This window comes from Varroa jacobsoni, unplaced genomic scaffold (assembly GCF_002532875.2).
Source record: "Varroa jacobsoni isolate VJ856 unplaced genomic scaffold, vjacob_1.0 scaffold_1059, whole genome shotgun sequence".
Classification (NCBI taxonomy): domain Eukaryota; kingdom Metazoa; phylum Arthropoda; class Arachnida; order Mesostigmata; family Varroidae; genus Varroa; species Varroa jacobsoni.
Genome location: NW_019213961.1, coordinates 62,048 through 87,478, shown reverse-complemented (window position 1 = coordinate 87,478; position 25,431 = coordinate 62,048). Strand labels below are relative to the sequence as shown.

At 40.8% G+C, this 25,431-nt stretch overlaps 3 protein-coding genes across 9 annotated transcripts; 1 reads left to right on the top strand and 2 right to left on the bottom strand.

The window, feature by feature from the left end:
- Positions 1 to 1,675: 1,675 nt before the first annotated feature.
- mus201 (rad2 superfamily protein mus201) lies at positions 1,676 to 8,666 on the bottom strand. 5 transcript variants are annotated; one of them, XM_022843358.2, is made up of 5 exons: positions 8,577 to 8,666; positions 7,657 to 8,192; positions 6,336 to 6,511; positions 6,051 to 6,184; positions 1,676 to 5,667 (listed from the first exon to the last, which is right to left on the bottom strand). In XM_022843358.2, the coding sequence occupies exons 2-5, from the start codon at positions 7,742 to 7,744 to the stop codon at positions 2,874 to 2,876; spliced, it is 3,192 nt and encodes a 1,063-aa protein (XP_022699093.1). In that variant the 5' UTR covers positions 7,745 to 8,192; positions 8,577 to 8,666; the 3' UTR covers positions 1,676 to 2,873. The 5 variants fall into 5 exon arrangements, with proteins under 5 accessions (XP_022699093.1, XP_022699094.1, XP_022699095.1 ...); XM_022843359.2 differs by lacking the exon at positions 8,577 to 8,666 and having other exon boundaries at positions 7,657 to 7,796; positions 8,017 to 8,519; XM_022843360.2 differs by lacking the exon at positions 8,577 to 8,666 and having other exon boundaries at positions 7,657 to 7,796; positions 8,114 to 8,519.
- A 209-nt stretch (positions 8,667 to 8,875) lies between these two features.
- RpL8 (ribosomal protein L8) lies at positions 8,876 to 10,816 on the top strand. 2 transcript variants are annotated; one of them, XM_022843355.2, is made up of 3 exons: positions 8,876 to 8,948; positions 9,512 to 9,805; positions 10,233 to 10,816. In XM_022843355.2, exons 2-3 carry the CDS (start codon positions 9,515 to 9,517, stop codon positions 10,713 to 10,715), a joined length of 774 nt encoding a protein of 257 aa, XP_022699090.1. In that variant the 5' UTR covers positions 8,876 to 8,948; positions 9,512 to 9,514; the 3' UTR covers positions 10,716 to 10,816. The 2 variants fall into 2 exon arrangements, with proteins under 2 accessions (XP_022699090.1, XP_022699091.1); XM_022843356.1 differs by lacking the exon at positions 8,876 to 8,948 and adding an exon at positions 9,144 to 9,162.
- Positions 10,817 to 11,876: 1,060 nt separating this feature from the next.
- On the bottom strand, positions 11,877 to 24,270 carry LOC111266151 (uncharacterized). 2 transcript variants are annotated; one of them, XM_022843354.2, is made up of 10 exons: positions 23,876 to 24,270; positions 18,264 to 19,008; positions 17,802 to 17,997; positions 17,244 to 17,454; positions 16,609 to 16,970; positions 16,181 to 16,376; positions 14,895 to 15,935; positions 14,475 to 14,682; positions 13,554 to 14,108; positions 11,877 to 12,732 (listed from the first exon to the last, which is right to left on the bottom strand). In XM_022843354.2, exons 1-10 carry the CDS (start codon positions 23,876 to 23,878, stop codon positions 12,536 to 12,538), a joined length of 3,714 nt encoding a protein of 1,237 aa, XP_022699089.1. In that variant the 5' UTR covers positions 23,879 to 24,270; the 3' UTR covers positions 11,877 to 12,535. The 2 variants fall into 2 exon arrangements, with proteins under 2 accessions (XP_022699089.1, XP_022699088.1); XM_022843353.2 differs by having other exon boundaries at positions 11,877 to 12,744; positions 23,876 to 24,263.
- Between the last annotated feature and the right edge of the window lie 1,161 nt (positions 24,271 to 25,431).

Here is a 25,431-nt window from a genome sequence, read left to right as displayed (position 1 = left end):
TATATATATGCATAATTTTTTGTGTCTATTTTTTCTGCTTAACAGCCTGATTTTTCTTCGACCTCTTTTTTGTCCTATTAATCAGTGGTTCTACACTGAGTGAAAAATTGGTGTTGTTCAGTCATTTATGCTCATATTTTAACATGGTTTAATAATGTCAAATGATGATTTTTATTGTTAACGCTTGTTAAAGTATGATAAAATGTTACAGTAAAAGTGGTAAAGCATGTGAATACTAAATATAACAGAGAGTAGGTAACAGTAAGTTTCACCGGTAACATGTAAGCATTATTGGTCGAAATGTTGCTCTAAAATGACGGTACATAATTGATAAATAAAAAAGCATGAGCAATAAACAATAATCTACAAGCACGCTGATCGCTTGCATCGGCATTCAAATTAGGGTGTCATGTGAAAAGCGTGTATAACATGTTTCTCCGTGTTGTAATAAGTAGCAGCAATTTATATTTGCCTTATATAGGATATTTATATATGCAGCTGAGCAGTACGAGAAATGACACTATTGTTATTTTTTTATGATTTTAAGATTATGGCGTCAACCAAAGCAAAAGCCATAATGCTCGTCATTTAGAAGCAAATACAAATTCAGGACGTTAAGGATTATAGAAAGGCGCTTGGGCCCTAATGGTGTCAAAAACCTCTTTTCATGAAAACTTTAGTTCTTCCTTCATAATGAATTGGGTAATCCTTTAATTTTTTGGATTGCTCGGATATTAAAAATGTACTACAAGAGTATTTACTGGCCTCTATTATTGAATAGAATAAAACCATGTAGTCTGTATACCATTAAAGGGTCACTATACATGTTATTGAAAAATATATTCTACATTGAATTTATTAGTACCAAATAAACATATTTGACATTCAACGTTCGCCGTAAGCTGGTCCGCGTTGTACTGCAGATAATTTTGGCTCAAAACTGCTTCTGTATGTATGTCCTTCGCATAGTGCCATCAATGTACAGTTTACTAATAAAAAGTTTACATTCCGTGTATCTATTAGAGTGCTCTTGTCCCAAGTTTTTAACAGAATTTCGGACTCCCATCTTGAAGGAAAACCTTTTTGACGATCCAATGTGTGTGCTCCGCATCTTCTGATCCGATGGCACGAAAATCACCTCAAAATTTCAAGTACAAACGTGTCCAATCGAAATTCTGCTACTGGGAGCTTTGTTTCAAATGCAGCGTACATGATGAATTTATTATGGAATCAGCTTGAAATAGGTTATTACTCTGTCTCTAGAAAAGCGACCCAAAATTCCTTATATATTTTATCTAAATACGTTCCCTTCCTTTTTGATCAAGTCTTCTAAATTTAAACCAAAAAGCGTTCTATATTATTTATGTTCTTATAACGCACAAAAACACGGTTTTTGAGCTATCATCTCGCACGTTGCGACCTTAATCAATAGAAAGTAATTATTACAAAATGCTCCAATTTATATGGCGAAATGTTTTGGCAACCTACATTATTTATAATCCTCATTCACAGGATTGCTTATTAATCACTTATTTCCAAAATGGACGAGATTTATAGAGTTTCAATAGTTCAATATATATTACAATAAATATCTATATACTGCGTTGTCAGAGAATCGATTTTATAGGCTCATTTACTAATGAATGAAGTTCCAGCATTTTCAAGATAACGACACTGGCTTTTTGTGTATAGGACAATTTTTTTATTCAAGGAAGACGTTCGAAAATCTTCTCATTCGATAAACCTCTTAATTTTTAAATTTAAAAAAAAATTCTGAATGGTAATATTTATTAAGTAACTCCGAGATAAATACGACCAAATATTCACCTTATACATAAACTGTACGGAAAGTAACAGAACTTAAACAATTATTAGCATATATTAAAAGTATAGGAGAACAGCCTTTACTTTCTGTCCTACATTTTCTGCGTTTAATTTTATTTTTATTAAATGATAGCATGAATATATCTACATTTTTATTTGTATGTCTTTAAGCAACACACTCCATGAAAGCGCACCATATGTACAATCGAACACACTAGAAACACGCAGCACGCATATCCATTCTCACCGCATCGCTGACTGGCCACGGAGTACGAGAGTCGTCATCTGGGCAGCCCTATTTCGTATTATAATTACCCACGAATACGAACTCGGCTCATAATAGCCGAATAGCCTCGCTCCAGCTTTCGCAAGATCATATTTTTCGAAGCAATAATCATATAGATACTGTCATACCTATCTAGGTTTAGATGTACTTTAATTAGTCCAATGGTATAAAAATTCGTTCATTTCATGTTTTTTTTTTTGTAATCTTGCTTTTTACTAAATACTTAACAGAAGTAAACAATATCTTTATTATTGATAAATAAATGACAAATCGTAGATCCTATGCTACACATTACTTTATGATTTCTGAGCGTTACTTTTTATCGGTATTTTATAGGGGGTAATCAAATGTGAACCACTGCAAAAGCAGGCCTCGGAGATGATACTAGGCGATAAAGAGCTTATATATATATATATATATTCGAAGCAATATTAAACTTGTATTACCCCGCTCATGTTGGTCGCATATTTGGTCACTCGCATAACAATAAGTAACTTTAATACGAGGAATATTTTATATTTCAAAAAAACTTATCCTTACCCCTCCATCTTAATTTCTCTTTACTCATATTTTACATTACACTCGCAAACGGTTTGCAAATAGTGATATTTCTTTCGGTGAAAGAACAATTCTAGCCATCATCATCATCATAGTTCTCCATGAATCCCTTAAAAAACAACAATTATTCAACAGCCTTCTCGCCTCTAAGCATTAGTCCGTAGGTGACATCTGTCATCAATACGTCGATAACCTTCTTCCTATATTAATCACTTTCATCGGAACTACTTTCAGACAAATTGGCCTCTTTCTGTGGCGCCGCTCGAATTTTTCCCACAGCTGCTTTTAGTCGTTTGCTAGGAAACAGATTTTCGCGTTTTTGAATGCTGGGTAAAAGGAAGCTATCAATCCTCGATTGAGCACTGCGATCTTCATACTTTTTCATTATCGGCAGTAAGTAACCATCGGTTTTGTCCTGGGGCCAATTAAATTTACGAGACGCAAACGTTCGCAATAAATCGAGATCGGGACGAGACCATGAAAATTTCTCTTTAAAACTGTCCACGATCGGCTTGTCGTACGCACTGAACACCATCTCGCTTGGGAATCTGTCATCAAGCCTCAACTTGATAAATCGCGTCCGGACTGAATTCTTCGGCAAGATCGCTCCCTTCTGCGCTAATGTCCACCAATCCTTGAAGTCCCTGAGCGCTTTGAGTACATCCTTGCTTTGCTCCCCTCGGAACTCAGCCAGAATCTCGCATGCAGTCACTGGACCAACGTTCTCAATTCCGTTCGTGTAATCACTACCAGTCAACATTGCGAATCCAATTAAATCCTCTCGACCTAACTTTAGTCGAGTTTCGATTGTTTTCGCTGTGAACACTTCGCAATGGGCGTTTTGCGAAAAGAGATTTTTGTACACCGTCTGTCCACCAAATAGAAAAATATCCGAATCATCGGTAACGACTCCTTCGACTAGGCCGGTGTGTTCCAGTGCGGCGCATTGAGCCTCGGCCTCACGGGGAGCCCGAACAAACGGCACTCCAAACAAACCTAGAAGCTCTGCGCAGTCATCTGCCATTGATGCCGTCACCTCCGCGGTTTGTCGCTGGATTCGATTAATCTCATTCTGCAAAGCCTGTGACTGCAGCTCGAGTTGTTGCTTTTGGCTAGCTATGAATTCGGAAGTTAAATTCGACAGATAGTCACTGACTTCTTCTTCCGCTGGCCGCTGTTCATCGTTTCTTACGCTCTGCATTTCGTACTCGTCGGCTTTCCCATTGAGCACACTATATTTTCCGTTGATCGCGGTTTTCTGATTTGTTGTTTCAACGATAGTTGCAGTTGTAGAATTCATCTCTGCTTCAACAATTTCTGTAGCTTGTGATGACGGTTCTGTCTTTAGATCGTCATCAGCTTTCCTATCTGGTATCGTCTTTTCTTCTATGTTATTGTTTTTTTCAGGATTCGCTTCCTCGAATCTTGTGTCGCTCATTTTTGCCACTACGCCAGTTGCCCCATTGGTCGCCCTATCAGCAACCCCTTCCGGGACAGGACAATCCTGCAGCTCGTCACTAGCGAGATATAAAGAGCCCCCCTTTTTGAAATCACGACCATCCTGGGTAGAAGTGGAATCTGCGGCATATTCGCTTTGTCTTCTTTCTTGCTCTCGAATAATTTCGAGGGCCTGATGGAAGTCAGTCGGATTGTCCGCAAGTGCACCCGATCCAGCCGTGCCACCTAGCGTACCCGGAATGGAACTTAACGAGTTTGAGTTGCAGCGACTGGGATCTTTACTCGCGTAGCGGCTGAGGTTCTGCGGCAGGACGATGTCATCGTTCGAATTGAGCGAGCTCTGCGTGCCGCCCAGGAATGACACCTCTTTAATAACAGGAGATCCCATCACCTCGGTCAGCTTGCAGCTCTGCGAACTCTGCGCCGTGTTGGCGTCGTCCTCTTGGCTCTTCGAGCGCTCGGCCGCCTCCTCCATCCTGAACACTGAATTCGCCGTTTCTGACACCTCGAGATCGGCATTTAGCATGTCGGTGTTGCAGGTCTGTTCCGTTGAGTCCTCGACAAGTGGTTCTGCAAGAGTTCCGTCCATTTTTTCCCCGTCTGAGTCCGATGCTGGCCTATTATGGGATCCCTCGTCAAACTGCTCATCCGGTTGCATTACCCGCGATGTGCTAGCGCTTATAATGCTGCCGTGACCGACCTCCATTGAGAGGCCATCACTTAGCACGCTATCACGAGATGCCTCTTTACTCACAGGACCATTTGTCGGCTCATGCTGGCGCATGGCTTCCTCGGCGCTGACTTTTCCACCGGTGGACAGCAACCGTTTACGAACTTCGCAGATCGAAGGAGGCTGCTCCGCCTCATCAGAGCTAGCACCACTATCTGACATAACCTCAACCTCATCCCGGACTAGTTCAACGGCCTTTTTCAGGGTTTCGTTGCTCTCCTCTCCGCGCTGGGCTCCTTCCAACCATTGTGAGATGAGAAAATTTTCCACCCGTTTTTCCCTGGTGTCTTCCTGTAGAGCATCAATACCATCGTCCTCTTCGATTAAACGTCGTTCCAATTTCGCCTTTTTTGACGGCGACTCATCATCTCCATCTTTTTCAGCCTGGTTTCTCACCTCGGCATTTCGTCGATGAGGTGACACTTTGAGTAATACCTTCACACTAGCATCGGACGCCATCCTGAGCATACCGTCACTCATTTTTTGCTGCATCTCTTTTATTCGAGCTTGCAGTTTGTTCTTCTTGAGAAGTTGTTCCACTTGATATGTAGAGAAATCGTTTCTATCAGCGGGTAACTCGTCCACATCAACTGCTCCTTTTATTGCCTGATTCTTCAACGCCACGAGAAACTCGTGTTGCAACTCTTGCGGAAGCGATTTAAATTCCTCAGAGTCAATTTTGATCGTGGTGAGGTCTGCGTCCCGAGTAATGTTGACAGCCGATTCAGACATAGACGACTCATCTCCACTGCTAGATAACGTGTGGGGCATTTCTGGCAGTTGGAACAAATCCACTTCGGCCTGATCACGCCTGCAACGTCCGAAAAGAACCTTAGCCTGAGCTGCTATTGCTTGCAATATGACTGTGCTTTACAGTAGACTAAAACCGAACTTTATTCGTATTTGATAAAGAAAACATTCCCTTCGCTAGATTTACATCATGGGTCTGCAGATTTATGCAACGAAGTCTCTCTCTGTTGACGGTAAATGTCCTAGGTAAATAGCAGTACAGTAACTTTAATAGCTTTTTGATAATGTGATGATCTTTGCGTTACATATGAAAACATACTTTTTGACTGCCACTGATTATCCTTTTTGTCTTAAGGATAAATAACAAATTTTGTTTTTCGGTTACAACGAGAAACGAGAAAGTTAAGATTACATATCTATATATGTCACTATCACATCATTTACCTTGAAGGTTTGATTTTAGGAAATTTCGGACTTGTTTCGCCAAGTAGCTTCTGCTCAACGTATGTCTGCAGCATTTTTTTCGTGGCAGCGCGAATGGCTCCATCACCATCTTCGCGTCGTCGTTTCCGGGTGACCTAGAAAAAAACAAAAGGATAAATGGATTGATATCACATTCAGCCTAATAAAATAATCACTGAAAAACTCCTACTATATAAAATCACGTACGATTTTTCCTACCTCTGTATGTTAAGGTTAATAAAGAGGAACGAGAAAACTTTTACTTACAAGAGTTTGGTATTTCAATGCTGGCGCTTCACCATCGAATACAAAAACAGGCCTGATCTTGAAGTGTAATAGTTTGCATACTCGCTGAAAGAGGCCGAGTAAATGAGCATTGTCCACCGACACACCACCTGACCCCCGGTAACCTTTTACTAGTTGATTCAGCCAAATGCTGATATCTGAAAACAGTACATGTAGGAAAGAAAGTGGTATGTACTGGTTATAGATAGACAATCCACTTTATAGGAGTAACTTACACAATAATACGGCTGGAACGTATAGTAGAAGTAATTATATAACAAGAATATGCATAGTGCAATGCAACTATGCATAAACCAAGTAATCTAAACCAACTCGCAATTGGTTTCGCTTTTAGCTAAAATCTGTCACACCCCATTGTGTTGACACAATGATCTCCCAAAAGTTTGTAACAGATATGCTTTTGTATGTACATACACGAACAAATTTGTGGTAGAAATTATACAAACAAAAATGACAAAAGCATATATACGTATATATGTATATTTATTACAAGCCTTTGGGGAGACTATTGTGTCGGTACAATGCGGTGTGACATTTTATATATAGATATATTTTGGTAGTCACCTCGTCGAGCCGTGCCTGTCACACGTACACGTAACCCGCTGACAGCCATCTGTCGCTTTTTTAAAACAACCCTTACAAACCCGTCGTTCTCTTAAGGCGGACTTTCCCACAGAATGTTTTTTGGCGCCGTTTTTTTCGCAACGATTCCCTCGAGTAAGCTGAACGCCACCTTTACTCGCGACGGTCCTTCCGAATTGCCGAATCCTTGTTTTGAACTTCCCTTCGCTGCTTGCATCACACTTTCGTCTACATTTGTCTAATATAAGGTTATTAACCACTCGGGCCCTCTTCGAGTTCAAGTTAATGCAATGTCTCGTTTGACCTACATATACTGCTGTTCCGTAAGGTACAACCAGTGTTGTCTGCTACTCTGCCCGATCGTCACCATCCTCTCGCGCTCACATGATTTCCGTCGCCCCACAAGACACCGACAAGGTCCACGGCGCCGCAATTACTGGCGGGCAATAGGCCATCCTAGATCTGCCTGTTGTACAGTATGTTTTACTCACTACCAGATTTCCCCTTGCACGCTATACACAGGGTATACGATGACCGCCGCGACCTTGCACCAGCCCGAGGCGCCGATTAGCTAGAGATACGAAATTACGAATATAGACACATACACATACAACTACAGATGCATGCACTATTGAAGATTAATATGACAACAGCCGTATTGCACGATCGTGCTTTTTAAACATCATTGTAGTGCACTTACCGATGGCAAGAACTTTACCCTCGAGCGTCTCCAGGCGCACAGGTCTCCCAGTAGGATCGAGCAGCTGCCACAGGCCTGCCACTCCCATTCTGGCATCCCAACCGACACCTGCCTATAGCACAACAAAACCCGACCTACAGCTGTGATGTCACGTGACGCGCCAAACAATCAGACCGAACCAATTACGCACCCACGCACCGCCGAAGTCGCACGATAAGCAGAAATAGTCACGAAATAACGTAGATACGAGGAAAATCACGACACGAAATGACCACGACAGTTAAAAAACTGCCCACACAGTAAGGCACAACCCCGTGACACACATTCAACTATAAGTAACAATGCAACACGGACACTTACACTCTCTCACGCACCGAATGACAGGCAGACGGAGAGACGAAGCCCGTGTGCGTTGGTCACAAAGCTGTAACAATACATAACACAATCACGAACTTACAGGTGCAATACCTCTCCTCAGACAGCTACAGCTGCAAAAGTAGCAGGCCACAGGATTACGACGCCTTAAGCGCGACGAGCTAGAAATCAGAGACAAGACAGTAGCTAGAGCCTAGCAACAGGAATAGATATCCTATCGGTACGGAAGAAGAACAGGAACTGGATTAGATTATTTAAACTACATTAATGATGTCGTCAAGAAAGTGGAAAGCTCCCGCCACCACCGTAGTGATGAGCATTAACACAGAGGTGAGGGATAATCATTTGTAAACAAACAGCCACACCACGACCGGTTGTAACCTAAATTCAGGGCAGAAAATCACACTGTTTTTTGTCTATGGAATTGTGTAGCCTACAACGACACAACCGACCTATGCCGGTGTCAATGCTAATAATAAAGCAGTAATCATGGGAGTAACCTTAATATCAATAACATCATGTTGCCAAAAACCATAGCTATATACCAGGCGAGCTCCGAGCGTTCCGTAAGCGCGTAAAATTTGATGGCGATTAGGGGCTCACTATTAGGCCTAGAAAGTTGGTGCCGTCACCTGACGGGGTCATATGGGGGTCTCAAGAACAATTGCTCATTAATGAATGATTTGGAGTGAGATTCTGTAATACTACACAATTACCTAGTTACACTAACTCTCATATGGAAATCAGCGAGAAAATCTTTTTCGATCTCGTAGAAATGCGAAAGAAACGGCATTCGGTGTTTTGTGTTCAAAATTTGCGCGCCGTGCTTTTGTTTTCATTTACGTTGCAGACGGCGTGTTCCGGTATCGTATCCTTCTTTTCCCCGTGGCCTCGGTGTCGTACTGTAGCACACCGACGTAAGTTTCAAAATCTGCATAAATCTACAGAATTGTAAAGTGAATTTCTAATAATTGAATACCAACCGGATAGTTTATTCTTCGTAGATCAACGTTTGGGTGATAGCCGGAAGTTCAGTGGCTAATTTTAATGGATACTGATTTTGTGCAAATGGAACGCTCCGCCTGTTGACGTTTCGGCGTAATCATTCGTTTATTATAAGGCTGAGTTCATGTAATAAAGTAGATAGTTTAGACATGAAAAGCTAAAATATCGTATCACAACTGAGTGCATGTTGCGTTCAGATAATGAAGCTTTCGTTGCTTCCAAAGTGTTGCGGCTTATGGAGATCGTTCATGGCTTCGAACATCTCCATATTCTGTTAACAGATGCATGACGCTGCAGGCCGACAACCTTTGAGTGCTACAATTCCATAGTTCGTTCTACGTTTTCACTGATATCATCTATCAGAAAAAGAAATTTTTTCACATATAGAACGCGGAGGCTGTTGAAGACATTCGTGATGTCGACAGTAAATAGCATCTAATTCGCTTGAGCTCTCTGTTCTCCTGTGACTTTCTAGAAAATGGGACGTGTGATTCGCTCTCAGAGAAAGGGTGCTGGGTCGGTGTTCCGATCGCATAACAAGCACCGCAAAGGAGCTCCCAGGCTTCGTGCGATCGATTTCGCTGAACGTCATGGCTACATCAAGGGAATCGTGAAGGAGATCATGCACGATCCAGGACGCGGAGCTCCTCTGGCCCGCGTCTATTTCCGAGACCCATACCGCTACAAGCAGCGCAAGGAATTATTTCTCGCCTGCGAGGGCATGTACACCGGACAGTTTGTCTATTGCGGAAAAAAAGCTCAATTACAGGTGAACACTCTTACATGATTAAAAGTGGTTGGGAATGCCTAAATGACTTATACACAAATGATGGGGAAACGGACTGAAGTCAAATTGAGCGACCTTGTTTTCTGATCGAGGAACTTCAAGCCAGTGGCTCTTTTACGATGACGATTAGGTAATACCCCATTGTTGAGGAATAGTGCGAAAATGGCAGTTATTATATAGAATGATTTTTTCGTTCAGGCACATACCCATAAAGCAGGCCACCTTGTTGATTCCGTGCTGTTGCTGCCAAAAATTCACGTGCGGGCGAAATTATCTTTCAAATAGTGCTTTTTATCTTTTACTAGATCGAATGCCTTTTGTACTCCTTACCTCCTGTATCACTTGGAATACTGTTTCACACAAATAGCTACTTTAACTTTAAAACGTGTTTTCGTTACGTTGTTTTTAGGTTGGTAACGTTTTGCCTATCGGGAACATGCCTGAAGGTACTGCTGTATGCAACTTAGAAGAAAAGACCGGTGATCGTGGACGTCTAGCTCGGACGTCTGGCAATTACGCTACCATTATTGCCCACAACCCCGACTCAAAAAAGACGAGAGTCAAGCTTCCGTCAGGTGCTAAAAAGGTGGTCCCATCAGCCAACCGTGGCATGGTCGGAATCATCGCTGGTGGTGGCAGGATCGAGAAGCCCATCCTGAAGGCCGGTCGTGCTTACTTTAAGTACAAGGCCAAGAGGAACTGCTGGCCGAAAGTCCGAGGTGTTTGTATGAACCCTGTTGAGCATCCCCATGGAGGAGGCAACCACCAGCATATCGGTAAGGCCTCGACTGTTAAGAGGAACACCCCAGCCGGTCGAAAGGTCGGTCTCATTGCTGCCAGAAGAACGGGACGTGTCAGAGGAACGCGTGTCGTTACCTCGAAAGAAGATTAACCATAATCACTCTTCTGAACAACTTGGAAGAGTGCTTACTGGTGATCGTTCCTGGTTTCCGCTGCACGCATGTTAATAAATTCTCGTCTGAGAAAAAAAAATGGAGATGTCTTTCTTTCAAGTACATAGATGCAAGGAATATTCAGAGTCTAAAAATACAACTTGTAACATACAGAGTAGATATCTTTGTGAAAGGAAACTCTTTTATTGTCTTTTAATACAAAAGTGGTCCTATAAGAGATAGCTCCTCCGAGCACCCGAGAAATGCTAGACAGGCGGACGAAGGAAATTTCGTCTGGATTTCGATATGGGTAATCAGCAACAAGACTGTGGTTCATTAAATTTACTACTGCTATTAAAAGACGTTTAATGAAGGGTGATTTTTTCAATGGAACTGTAGTTTCGTGAACTATATGAACGTTTAACTATATTTTTTTTATTCTAAGATCACAGATAAATTATGAATATTAAATAAAACATGGCACTGCCGGGTAATAATCGGGTTATATGGGGATAGGGAAATGAAACTTATTTTAACAGGGCTTTTTATACTGTTACTATTGAACAAGGTTAGTAAATTACTGACTGTACGGGGATAGTGGCGAAATATTGGGTAATATGATTATGTGCACCGTTTAAAACCTCAAAGCGTGCCGAATATAATGATACAACCTAATTACTCTCGTGACTACTCCTAGAAGTATGGATATACTATAAAGACTAAGTACAATGAACTTAAATCAATGGAAACTCAATTATTCATTCGAAATGAGTTGTCTCATAGCATCGTCAGCATGTCCTACGCACAAAACGCAGGATTTCAATCGAAATAAAAAGCTTAAAATCAGAGCTAAAATAACTTTTATTAGGGTGTTACGTTCAAGCGCGTTCCACTTATTTCCATGACACTTTATATCGTTAATCTTCCCAAGAAACTACATTTCGAATAACACAAAGAGATGTTTCCGTTTCTTACACTTCTAAGGAAAATTGGGTTTCTTATCTGCCATACGGGGAAACTTTCTAATGATCAAATAGATTTTATCAGTTTACGTTACTTAATTCCTAACACAATGACGAAGGAATCTTTCCTTTTTGCTGCTGGATAGAATCGAAATCGGCGAAGACTATACAAGACAAAATAAATAAAAAAGACTCACCTACAAGATTATTTCAATTACACTGTTTATTTCCATACATTGTGTGTGTGTGTCAGTGTGCGTATGTGTGTATTTTTATTCGCTATCAAAGCAACTTTTTCCAATTTCACCTACAAAATCTACCTTTAAGGATATTTGTTTCATATAAAGACATAATGATCAATTCGTTCAGAGCGTGTCTATTTTATGTCATTGCCTCAAACGCACTTACAGAAAACCACGAACGATTATATTGCGGATTAAGGTTAAATACAGGCTATGAGCTTGATTCACAATCGTACGATTGGGTACTCGTTGCAGATCGATTGCTTTCAAATGTAGCGAATTAATTGAGTAAATCGTTTACAATAACAATTAAAAAAAAACTGAACGTTTATTCGAACTTATTCACTTACACATGAGTAAACCTACATCCGCGCGTATATTTTTAATGTACACAGCATAGGTTCTTGGTTTATTTATCATTATATACAGTAACACAAAAATATGACGCTAGCTCCTGCGTTAGCTAACCCCATTTGTCCTGCCCTTATGTATAAAGCTCCAGCCGTTATTACTGGTAACTTGCGCGGATTTGGGTTTACCGTCAACTTACACAACAATTTAGAGCGACAATAGCTTAAACATACCCCCAACTACACTGAAAGCAATTAAATGTGATCAAAGATCGAATTTTCTGTTAGGTTTTTTGGCTCGATGTGATGTGCGTTTTGGATCAGTCAGATCCGTCTCCTCGACGGTTTTACGCTTCCGCAAAGGTCGTTCAAGAGGCTCTACAGAGGGCGAGATGAGGGCTTCCTTTGAATCTGCGGTTCTCTGCGGGGATTCATTTGTAGTAGATGAGGGAGACTTTTCAACTGAAACAGCCACTTGTATGACAGATACAGATTTTTAGTAAGTAGTTCTCGTAGCTTTTTTTCTGTGTAATCATAGTGTTAGTTGGTGTGTTTGATCATCCGCCGTTTTCTTCAAGCGAAGCGTGGTTTCAATAACTCAGACATGCTTTACTTTGTTCCTCATGCGTTGGTATTACTGAAGACAATAGTTCTTTATTTATTACTTGTGTAAACTAGTGTGAATGTAAAGTACTCATTCTGCACGGACATTTTTTAAACGTAATATATCGTGAAATATTTTATAATACGTGCTTTCCGTACGTGCCAAGTGCGAACTACATTTTCGTTAATAGCTTTTCTATACTTCTGTTCAGTTCATCTTCTGTAATAAATTATCTGATGTAAAATTGATCTAAATTTTTAAAGCGTTCAGAAATAGGCTTGAATTCGAAGGTCACACATTTTCGGTAAGCTTTTCAGATTTATACCGTAAGAGGTGAAGCCTGATCTTTTCCTAACTGAGCTTTGAAACTTAATCAAACTAAGCAAACATCCTTTTTTACGTGGTGGTAGACTTAATTACCTACAGCTAAATGTATTCTACTGAGCCCCGCAAAAAACTTATCAACAGTGGCGTGTTAAAATTAGGAACATGTTTAAATTTGAAATGCTCTTAAAATATCGCCTGCCAAAGAGCGTGTTTAGAAATTAAACGGATTGGACTAAGAACTACATAGGTGGTCAGCTTTGCGATATGAACGGGAGCTTCAGTCACAAAATAAGGTAACACGAAGCCTGAAACAGTCACCTGAACGTAATACGAAAGCCATTTCCATCCTTACCTTTAGTATGACGTTTTTCTATCATAGCGCCTTTGATTGCTGGTTCAGCAGCTACACGAACGGTTCTTTCAACCACCTCTGCGTCTACAGGTTCTCCAGGAAGTTCCGACCCCCGCAGTTGGTTTTCTTCGTCAATTTCTTGCTGATGGGAAGTACCCACCTGCTCGAGCAGCTCAGTTTCATCATTCGCCACCTCCCCTTCCAGTTGTTCAACAGACATAACAGCAGTACCGTTACTGTCTGTTTCCCCCAGTTGCATAAGTGCCATGACTGGAACCATCGTTGAGCTGCCTGGGACTCTTCGGCCAGGGGACTGAAGTACGATTTCACGTCGATCCTGGACATGGCTAACTCCAACTCCAACAGTAGTTGTTTCCGCGGTTCTTGTGGGCGGTGTCGCTACGGTAGCGGTGGTTGGGTTACGAATTCCGACTGAAGTCCCCGTGGCTTTAGAAGCGGCTGCCATGGAAGTTGGAGCGTCTTTGCGGACAACTAGACGGGGTGACTGAGAAGAATTGACAATGATTGCTTTTCGAGGTGCAGGCGTTCGAGTACCTGAAATGACGACATTTATATGTAAAGAAAAAGAAATACGATGCACGCATTCATATCAAATTGTCGACAACCAAAACTGTACTTATCTAGACCCAATTTGTTTCTATCCAAACGTCCTACATACTCTTTGGCTGTTTCTAAAGGTTTCTTCGTTTTACTCCTATTTTTCTGTAAACGTTAACGCAAACGTTAACGAAACGGTATACATAGGCAAGAAGCGAAAATCTCTTACGCTAATGAAGAAATTATGCTAGTATTATAAATTATGTCAGTATTGAAACACGTTGTAGTCAGGGAGTAAGTTAAAAGCATTAATTGATCACAAGTCTAGCCAGGTTCACGTTTGTATAATGATCCGATACTCACGTTCAATTGGATGAATGACGAGAGGAGTCCCAGGCATGCAAGCCACAGGGGGCCTGTTCTCTTCGGATGCAACTGCTTGAACGACAGCCACTCGGTCATCATGCTGTTGTACAACCGACCTCATAATAACCGGTGGCATTGCTGTAACCTGGTACAATTCATCTGTCTGAGTTTCGGCATCACAGATGTCAGGGGATCCCAGCAAACTCTGCAAAATAGAGCGAGCACATTTTAAAAAAAATCATCGTTTCTGCTTGCGTTAGCCCAAGGGATATGATTAAGTTAATCATGTAGAACCAAATCTTACAATAGCCCATTTCTTAAAATACAGAAAGGTTTTAGTTAATGAAACGACGAGGTGTACTACTATACTTGTTCATGAATTAATATTCTTAATTGGTATCAATCTCACATACTAACCTTTATAGCATCCATTTTACAAGTCAAAAGCTTCGTAGAATCTTCAGAAGCATTGAGATTTTCCAAAATTTTTACCACATCCTCACTTAACTGGGCCAGCTTCGAGGCCTGCGCTCTTATAGCTAAGTCTTTTTCGGAACAGGGTGCTGTCAGATAGAGTACATTACCTTGCGTCGATTCCTGATTGAGGTACAGTTCCAACACATTTATGTGCTTGCAGTTATGATATCCTGCCTGGTAAAATTCACAGTCACACTGGTAGATATGAGGACATTGATACAATTGGCCGGTATTCATTCGTGTTGGCTTTCCAGCACATATTGTGCAGAAGCTATCAACTGACGTCTTGTGCGAGACGAGTCTCGCTGGTTTATCTGTCGGACCAACGTAAAAGCTGTTATCATCACTCGGCGTAACTGTGAACGTGTCCGAAAATGGCTGACTCCAAAGGATAGCTTCCGGATTCTTGTATGATTTATGCATCTCACGCTTTTCAGAGTGATAGGGAAAATCCGCGGCTGTCAATACGTGCATATCTTCGGCGGCCTCATCTGGCACCTTTTGAATTATTTCCATTGCTTTCTGCAGGATTTTGCCGCGGAGCAGAAACTCCTCTTCAATATCGTGACCATAATGCGTGGTCGAACCGGAACAGATAATCTTGCCATTATCCCGGCGGATCGTGAAGTGTGCCGTACAGGCTCTATTTACATCTTTTGGAGGCTTTCGCCGGCCGCGCTTCCGGTTGACCTTTTTCGTTTTATCTTTACCCTCGCGGTTACAAATGTAATAAATCTTAAAATTGTCCTCATCAACCTTCTGGCTTCCATGCTGTTTATATCTTGTCTTTGTATTGAGCTGAATCTCGTAAAAATAACGCCATACGAGATCCATGTTGGCAAACTCTTTACTAAAGAGATCAACGTCGTACTTATGCTCGAGGTGCAGATGTTTGAGTAATTCAACCTTGTTGCTCAGTGTCTGGCCGCAGTCATAGCACAGATGAGGGAAAAGCTGGATCACCTTCTTTTCACGAACCGTCTGCGTACCCAGACAGCCAGGCAAGCAATAAAGAAAATAAAATGAAAAAAGCGTTTGTTAAACCCTGAACGAACACAAGTTCACACAAGATTTTGAGTTCATAAATCGAAGCAACTGGCGCAAATTATTGCCGCGATATTTTGTTAGGTAGCGAACATCAATTCGCATTGCAATTTTTTAGAGGGACAACAAGCCATTGCCCTATTAGCGCTGAACTTGAGCAAACAGACGAAAAGTAGACTAACCGATGACCCTTCTGCTGTCGCCTCCTTAGGCATATTGGACTGCTCCTGGGCTACGTGGGCGTGCGAACTGATCGGGGCACGCACATTTGCTGGGGTGTAGTTGTGATTAAAGTTCTTCTGGTGTTGCCGCAGTGAGAGCTTCTTGGTAAATCCTACTGAACATACACAGCAGAAGAACTGCTTCTGTTTCACTACCCTACAAGACAAAATGATCATATCATATATGTATACTAATTAAATTATCATAGTTACATGTGCATAAGTACTATTTTACGTATTACAATCGTTATACATAAGTACTAAGTACATAAAAAAAAAAAAAGGTGTATAAAATATGCTCTCTAGGAAAATGTTATGTTTTTTGGTTCGAAGTGATCTGAACCAAAAAGTTATTAGTAATATCAATAACATCGAATATGCTTACTTACTCGCGACTTTTCTTAGCTTCCAGTTCAACGACATTGTAGTGATTGTTTGCTTTCTGGTGATCGCGAAGTATTGCCTCATTCTGAAAAACTCGATCACATGTTTGGCACGAAAATAGCTCCGGAGGTGGGGGTAAGTCATCAAGCTCCTCCTCGCACGATGTCGAAACGTCGTGCGAATGCACCTTCACCATTTCAATTTCGTACCGGTTAGCGTCGGGAAATTCGAGCATTTTGAACGAACAGACGCACACTGAGGTTGGTGATCGGCGATTATAGTTGCAGCGAAACGAATAGGATACAATTGATGAGTCGTTGACACGTTTGTTGGCGAGGAAGAATCGCGTATTTAACGCTATCTGAGCCTGAATATTGAAGATGAGACGACGGGTTATCGTGAAATCGAAGCGGGCAGAAATAAGGAATAAGCGAAGGCCTATATTATCATCGTAGAGTGTTGTGCATGAATCATTGGTGTTTCGGGATATATACGTTTGCAGACTATATCAGGTGTCAAAATTATTAAAATCTGGTGTTCCTCGCCAGGTTTTATGTCACGTCATAATATTTTTAAGCACTCCGCGTATTATTCTATTCGCCTTGGAAACTGTTGTGTAAAGAAAATATATATACTGTACCTGTCGAAAAATATAATTAGCATCATCTCGGTTTTTCGCCACATGCTTCTCAACACATTCAGGTCCCATATGCGATTTGACCCGATGTGTCATGAAGTAACTTCTATCTGCCGTTTCAAAACTGCACATATCACACCGGATCAGTGTATTTGTCATCTCGCTGTCCCATCCGGCGTCTTTTGCTTCCTTCTTCTTTGCCATACGGATAAACCTGATCAAAAGCAAACAGAAGAAATGCATACGGCTTATATATATATATATATATATATATATAATATTTGTTTAGTTATATATATATAACGAAACAAATAGCACGCGTGTAATATTTTAAAGGGTCTCACTAAAAAATTCTGGGAACCGTAGAATCAAATTTAGCGAAAAATGAGGTTTCCAAGCTATAACCGAAAATACGATAACAAAATTATTAACAGCTTGTCCCTCATTGGGCAGAAAACCCATACAAATCTCGTGTTGGTTAATTAAATTTTATCCTCAAATTTTCCTGTGGTGCCCATGCGTGCGTATACAGGTAAATTTTTGTACATATTGTAACCTCACCTAGGAGCTATGTGATGAATCTTTTCGAAGGCATGTTGGAGCATTTCTTCTTCGGTAGCAAACGTCTCACAGCAGATCGGACAGACAAGTTCAAAATCGGCAGGTACTTCGTCCGCATGAACAAACTGATAATCGGAGAGATCTCGGTAGCCGCCATGCTTGTAGTGCTGCAAACAGCCTGACAGACGACCTTGACCTGAAAGTCAAATTCATTTTTTGACAATGTTTAACGCTCTTGTAAGCATGATGTCGTTAACCTATTTCATGGCAAATCGTACTCAATTGATACGACAAAAATATACTTGAGACTTATGGCTTAGCACGTACACTCAACTTATAAGAATTATTTTGGAATTTTGTTTCCTTGCAGGTATTACTTTCATACATTAACATTTTTTGAGTAATTTTGCAGGACTAAATAATTCTTTCATATATAATTCTAATCACAGAAGCATGCCTCACCTGTATTGTAATCGGCAGCAAACTCAATGAATGTCGTGCACACCTGACCAATCTGTCGATTTTTCCGAAGCTTTCGATCGTGAGCGCATACGTAAATGACGCGCAGCTGTTTTGTCGATGAGTTGAACGTCTTATAATCAGCCCCGAACAAGTAGTTAGCATAACGTTGAATCCGCTCAAACTCGTAGAGTATATGGGCCACACTTGCATACGATCTCTCGAACGTGACCAGCTTCAACGCGTGCGCGAGATTAAGGTGTTGTACAAGTGCTTTTTTACTTCGATACGCCGAGCTGCATTTTTCTTCACCACAAGAGTGTTTCTTGGAAGCGTTGGATACAGTAGCCTCGTACGGAGATATATGTGTACTCTGCCGTGTCCTTCCAATGGGCATATAGTGAAGAAGTTTGCCGTTAACCAAGTGAGTCTCGCCACGGATCGATTCATCTTCCTCGTCGAAATCTTCGTCCTCCTCGAGGTAAGCGGTAGCCTCACTGTCTTCAACTTCTACCTCATCATCGGGATCATCATCATAGCCTTGAATAATATGAATGATCTGGGTATTAGCATCGCCTGCGTGCTCCGCTAATTCCTCGCCGGCTTCGACTGTTTGTACGTAAAGGGTCTGTTCACCCTCGGCTGACACCTCATGTGCTACATCTTCATGTTCGTTCTCATCAGTGTCCTCGATTTCGCCGTGCTCGTGAGCGGATTCTTGGCTAATTCTACCTGGATCCATTATTACCTGTATGAATTTCAAGAAAAATGTTGTAAGGTATCAATGAATATGACAATATTTTGCATGTTCTACTACCACGTAAGCGTTTGTGATTGGAGAACATTAGGTTGAAAGAACCAAAAAGAATAATAAAAAAAAAAAAAAACGTTCAGTGTTATTACTAAATGCACTAGTGCAGCTAGGATTGATGTAAAACAATTGGGTAACCAGCCGGCACAATATTTCAGTCACACACAATTCAGTGTGTACGTCCAATTCAGTGTTCATATTAGCAAGTACTTTTTCAACCCCAATTTACTTCTGAAGTATAACTTGACTTTGTTGTATGTGTCACAGTCCTTTAAATCCTGCATATAGGTTTTCTCGCATGCGAATTCGTGCTACACGCGAACACAAGTCTGAAACAGCACGTATGATGTATGACATAAAGCCTATTTATGACGAGTCTCTGTATAGCCCCAAGTATTTTTGCGGTAATATCATTACTGCTTAAACTAAACCACTTAGAGAATTCTGGTGTTTTAGCTTGTTACCGATGTGATCTTCGTCGCATCTAGCCCTTTTTGAAACGAAAACTACAAATTGGGTCAGTGTGCATAAGGCATATTTTTAACGTGATGATTAGATACTAGGGTATATATGCTAAATGCTTACTGCCGAGATAAAGTGAACTCAAAACACTGGCGAATAGCAAAATTTATGGCCCACGCACTGAAAGAGCACAATGGGTTTGGTATCCTCGGACAGCAAATCAGTTGGCAGCCTCGTATTACTCACTTGAGCATCATAAATGTTACTCCCAAATGCTTGAAAATATTTTTCACGTAAATTTTCACAAACACTGCCATATACGGTCCGTTCAGACACATCCGTTTAATTCTCCACTTTGTTCTATCATCTTCAAGCCAGATAGAGCAATGTCTCATCCGAATCTCTATCGAACAAATGATCGACAATTAAATTTCAGACACACACAGGTTGGGATCTCTGTACTACAAACAGAATAATAGCCTCATAATAGCCAGTTCACATAAGTCTTTTAAAGCCTTTGGCATTGATCCAAACAATAATCGTTGCAGTAATTCGTCTCGTGATTATTTGATTTTGCTCTCAGCTTTTAGGACACATGCCTTTTTGCCACTCCAATACACTTTGTAGTTGCTTTTGTTCGTACCGTCATGGGCCTTTCGAGGGTCGAGCAACAATAGAGCCATCTCTGCTAATATACGACTAATATAGCGATCATTCACCAGGTTCGATTATTATGTATTTCTGCTATACGTAATGTATGTTTTGCCGAATCGAATGTGACATCTTATCATCTTGTCATCTTTTGCGCCTTACGCATATCTTCATATTGCTAAGGGTATACGAAACTGATTAGGTTGCGGTGTATCCAATGCTGTCCCTGGGGGAAAGGACTCTTCAATAATACGATGAGCTGAACCCAAGCAAGCTCTAACAAAAATAAATACTTAGGTTTGCTCTGCTCAACTATACTTGAGCCTTTGTTCTTCTAAACAGGTATCTTAGAGGAACTTACTTAAATGTGAAAATGAAAGTCTAAGTTGCACATCTAACTGGTCTCTTCCGATATCCAGCAAATAGCAACTGAAAAAATGGTAGACCAGTATTCGCGCTTCACTAAGCGCAGACAGCAGATTTTTTCTTCCTACTTCGTGTAATGCAATCTGTGTGCACCCTACCATGTCCCATCAGACTTATCGAGGTACACTTTGCGCCAAATGAGGTTCATACTTTGCTACACATTTAATGTCATAGCAATATTTGTTGTTTCCAGGATTTCCGTCCTTCCCTCAGTTAATGGCTCCCGTTGCTTGGATCCTAACACAGGCACTCTGTTCTAGGGCGTCACCCAGCGGACTGTCGATATAATAAGGCCAGCCCGTTTGCCACTTGCAAACGTTCTTTTTTCTTCCCGCTTTTTAAAATACATTACTAAGATTAAGCAGGTTGGAAGTTTGGCGTGCATCTCAAATCTTTCGAATAAGCAAGAAGAAGTGTATGCCATTGAAGATTATGTAACGCAAGCTAGTTAATGAAGCTTCCGTTGCTGGGGTTTAAAAAAGAAATTACATGAAATGTTCGTTGAGTGTATTTGACAGCATACGAGTTCTTTGGTGATCATAACAAAGTGTCGCTGCTATAACTTATGAGCACCATTTAAAGATACAAAGGAATGCTATTATCCAATATCTGAACCGATGCAAACGTGATGTTAATATGTGAATTTCTGTTGAAGTAAATATCATACTCAGCACTTTATTCACCCAACGAAAATGACGTCAGATAGTCGTTTGAGTGATATATTTGACTGGTTGGTTACCCATGTTTCGAATAGTTCAGTTTTAAAAATACCTCGTCTCCCAACTGAGTTCTACAGGTATGAAGGTCGGAATCGAGGTCCAAAGACAGCACAACCACTTCCAAGAAGCCGTTCATATGACACTCGGGGACCGTCCGATATCTTCAACAACAAATCCTGTATAGAACAATGCTAAAAACAATGCGGGCGACTTTAAGGGACGTTCCACATGTAAACGGTGTACAAAGAGCATTCAAATATAGTTTTCACTTCTTTTTTAATCGCAGCTTCATTTTACCCCAAAAAACTCGAAACGCATCGCTTCGAAACACCTTCACGTAGAAGTGACCACCAAAATAATTATTGAAACTTTAAAGAGTACTACACGGCCATCAAACAATAATGCCCATTAACATATCGTACAAACGGAAGTTATTCGCATTTTTCTATGACGTATTCTATGACAATTCGTGTCTCTGCCGGACTACCCTACATCGCTCCAGTGAGCTATTAGGCTCCAGCCATAAGAAAAGGACCACTAGAACTTATTATATTGGCAGGTTATGACGCGAATATGATGTGTTTATATATTGACACTATAAGCAAGCACTTCCCAGGTTAACCCAGTGCTTCAACTCGCACAGTTGTACCATGAGAACTGGAGTTCTTGGCCCCCCTTTAACTGCAGCAAACTTCCAACTAATCTGAATGGGGGCGTGATTGTATTCTTGAAAATCTTGAGTTTAATATAAAAAATAAGAAACAGGATGTGGATTTGAAACAATATTAGAATTAGAATAACAAATTTAATCATAAGACACTAAATAAATGTTTCAGTGTTACTCCAGAATGACGGTTATTACTTGGCGATCGAAGGTAACATTTGCTCTGTCCGTGATAGGAATTCATGCAGATATTCTATTATAGACTACATGGTAGATACTGTACGGTTGAGAAGCGCCAAAGCTTCCTAAAGGTGCTCATACTTTTTTAAGAGTGAATTTACGTGTTAAATTTATTCAAGATTTTAAACTAAGAATTTTTAATCGGTCAAATCTTTTAATTGACTGACCGTTTCAGCAGCTGTGAGTGAACCTTAATAGCGGTGATCTTGTTAGAAGGCGGCCTGACTCTGCAGGACATTGGCCCAAGACTTTTATTCAGGTTGCGTGACCCTTTTCACGCGTTATAGATTGTGCACGCAGGCGCCCTATACCTGCTGGAGTTTAGCAACCTGTGTAACCTCAAAAGCTTATTCAGTACAGGCAAAAAAGCTGAACTTCCGTATTCCATAAGGTAGACGCCCAATTCGTAAACCATGGTCTATGTTTATCCTACAAAACATAGGTTCCCTATTGCTAATGCCAAATTGTTTGGTTACAGAGTGTGTTGATATACGACGTTTTACGGTTGTCTTCACATCGTATTACGTAAGGTATCAGAATCCTAAAATATCAACGGTGCTGACTTTCATTATTAACTATTAGCTACTACTAGCTGATTTTCATTATTAATTAACAAAATAACGATAGCTTTATATTTTATGCAGATACATCACACATTACAATAACTTCTTTAAGTCAAATGACGTGTGTGTTTTGTTCACTTTTTTCTCTTTTAAGGAGCTATTCTATGCAATAGATGAATTCCTTGGCATCTGCGAAGCCTATATTAAGCGATTGGTGGCTCTCTGCCTATACTCAGTATATTAAACGAATTATTTATAACCGTACAAATTACCTCAGCAGAGCTCCATTTCGTGTCAATAAATTCAACATTTCAGTATTAAAAGCATTCGCTAGATAGGTTTTATTATGGGCCCACTGATGATAGCACTAGGACCTGCAATGCTTGCTGTCAGCAAAGCGAAATAACGCTATGCCCCTAAAGAAGTTATACTTAAATTTAGAACACTTTAAATACAAACGATCCACGTGCGCGAACCATTTCTGTGAAAAGATGGAAACAACTCTCAGCTACTATCAAACCACCATTTTCGGTATTTGCTATCATAGCGATAATTAGGTACAGCAGGTAGAAGAAGTAATTTTTGCAAGGCTCAATCGAAGTCAGTCACCTACGCAGCAGGGAAAAACGTAATGGAGACAAACGAGTGCATGTTTTCTAAAAATAAGCTTGAGAACTTGTTTTTAGAAATTGGCTTTATCGTTTGCATTTGAGAACTCCGCCCCTTATAAACCTCTTCAAAGGCATAACGATGGTAGGTGGATCGACCTACGAATTCTTTGTACAAGCCATTCTTTTCATACTCGCTCTCCTTTTTGCACGGACAAATGTTTCTCCAGATAGATTTAGCGACGGAATCTAGATAATATTCTCCACCGTCCGTGCGTTTTCATTTCTCTGAGACTTCTGTGTTTAACAGTCGGACAGCCCCGTCAGTTAACCGTTCATTGCTAAGAGTTCCGCTGGGTTGCTGACACTATTACAGGCAGTGCTGCCTACTGCCAATTCCGGACGTCCCGAGCGATTAGCGCTCGAACATCCGAAAAAGATCGCACTTACAACACAGGCTAAACAACTCACCATCTGCTGCTGGCCTTCGTTGTAATGCAGGCGTTATTTCGTCTCTTCTATAGTGTTTCTGCAGAAAAAAATTGTTTTCTGACAAGATCAACACTGGACGACTTGTTACCAAATACGGATCACACTACACCTCACTGACACAATCACTTTCAATGTTGTTATTACTGTTAAAATCCGTTGTAAGCCGTAGAGGCTTGTTCGGTTTGTTCACCTTCTGAGCGCCGCCATCTTGGATATCGGGCTCGGTCGGCCTCAGGGCGCCAGTGGTCCTGAGTGCCAGCCCGCGACGCATTAAACGAATCGCTGGTATGAGCGAAATTGGCGTAAAAAAATATAGGAAAAGAAAGCTGAGCTGAATGCAAATGAATTGGGAATAAGAGCTACTTTGGAACGTATTGCTGCATATTGCTAATCAGCAATTATAGGCCGGCGGGTCGGATTGGGTAAAGATCGACACCGGAGGGAGGGTATCGAATACAACTGCATTTGAAGGTACTCAGGTTTTTTCTAAAAAAATGTCAAGAGTGGTGAGGCTGTCATTTCGAAGTTGTGCGTTAAATTATTTGACGACGTAATAAGTCTTTTCCGCTATGTTTATTGTTCTGCTTATTTCACCTTATGCGAGCGGGCTACGGCGGCAATTTCAAATAGTGGCCATATGCCAAGACTTCATCTCAGTGCAAGGATGTACTTTTTTTTTGATAATTGCAGGGAAAAAGTGCAAACTACTTGTAGATTATAATTCTTTAGCGTATAATTTAACACGAAGGTTAATTGAAGCTAAATGTTCATGGCGATATATTACGGATTTAAGATGCTAAGCTGGATCAGCTTGTGCCAAATCTTTTGCGTCTCGGCGTACCCAATTTGTTGTTAGCATCCACAAACTGATTTCATGTATCTAGCCAAGCATGTATATGTTTCTGGGCGCGCTTTGTGCATAACAGTGTTGTGGATTAAGTCTCTTTTGTTTGATAGATTTAGCAGTAGTATTCGGCTGCTTGAGCAAGAACTTTTCTTAATGGTTTTCACAACCTAAGGAAAATAAAGTTCTTCCCTGGCTGACCCTTGGCTGGAATGCCCTATAGCTTTCCAGCTTTGAAATATTCTGATCACAGCTACGTAGCTCCACGTAACTACGTAATCAAAGTAACTCGCGCCAAACTTAGACTAAGTTGTTCAAACTTCCGTAAATGACGTGTTATTTTTGCAGACGAGTTGTGTTAAGTTGTAAAGGCAATCCCACAACGCTGAAAGATAATACAGGCTTTGATAGGTTGATGTTGTTCAACGAATTGTTAGTGGTATGTTGAATGTCTCTGAAAAGTGAAGCGTAGGGTATGGACATGGGAATCCTGTCGTTTCCGTTGCGAAGAGACGTTTAATAATTACCAGGGGGTGAAGCGTATCTAACTAGTATTAGCATTAATTCAAAGGATAAATGGCGAATCGGAAAAAGATTAAGAACATAACACAGTAAACCAAGATATGTGTTGACGATGTAAAATGTACTATCTTCACAGATAATTATATTGTTACCGACCTGTCTTTATACT

Bases quoted from the DNA above. Each gene is read 5' to 3' on its own strand.
- mus201 (XM_022843358.2), bottom strand. From the start codon at position 7,744: ATGGGAGTGGCAGGCCTGTGGCAGCTGCTCGATCCTACTGGGAGACCT. The intron at 6,512-7,656 runs GTAAGTGCACTA...TACTGTTTTCAG, and splicing joins GGGTAAAGTTCTTGCCATCG to ATATCAGCATTTGGCTGAAT. The intron at 6,185-6,335 runs GTAAGTAAAAGT...GTTTTTTTCTAG, and splicing joins CATTGAAATACCAAACTCTT to GTCACCCGGAAACGACGACG.
- RpL8 (XM_022843355.2), top strand. From the start codon at position 9,515: ATGGGACGTGTGATTCGCTCTCAGAGAAAGGGTGCTGGGTCGGTGTTC. The intron at 9,806-10,232 runs GTGAACACTCTT...CGTTGTTTTTAG, and splicing joins GAAAAAAAGCTCAATTACAG to GTTGGTAACGTTTTGCCTAT.
- LOC111266151 (XM_022843353.2), bottom strand. The intron at 17,998-18,263 runs GTGAGGCATGCT...TTTGACTTTCAG, and splicing joins TGCTGCCGATTACAATACAG to GTCAAGGTCGTCTGTCAGGC. The intron at 12,745-13,553 runs GTAAGGATGGAA...CTGTCATACAAG, and splicing joins AGAAAAACGTCATACTAAAG to TGGCTGTTTCAGTTGAAAAG.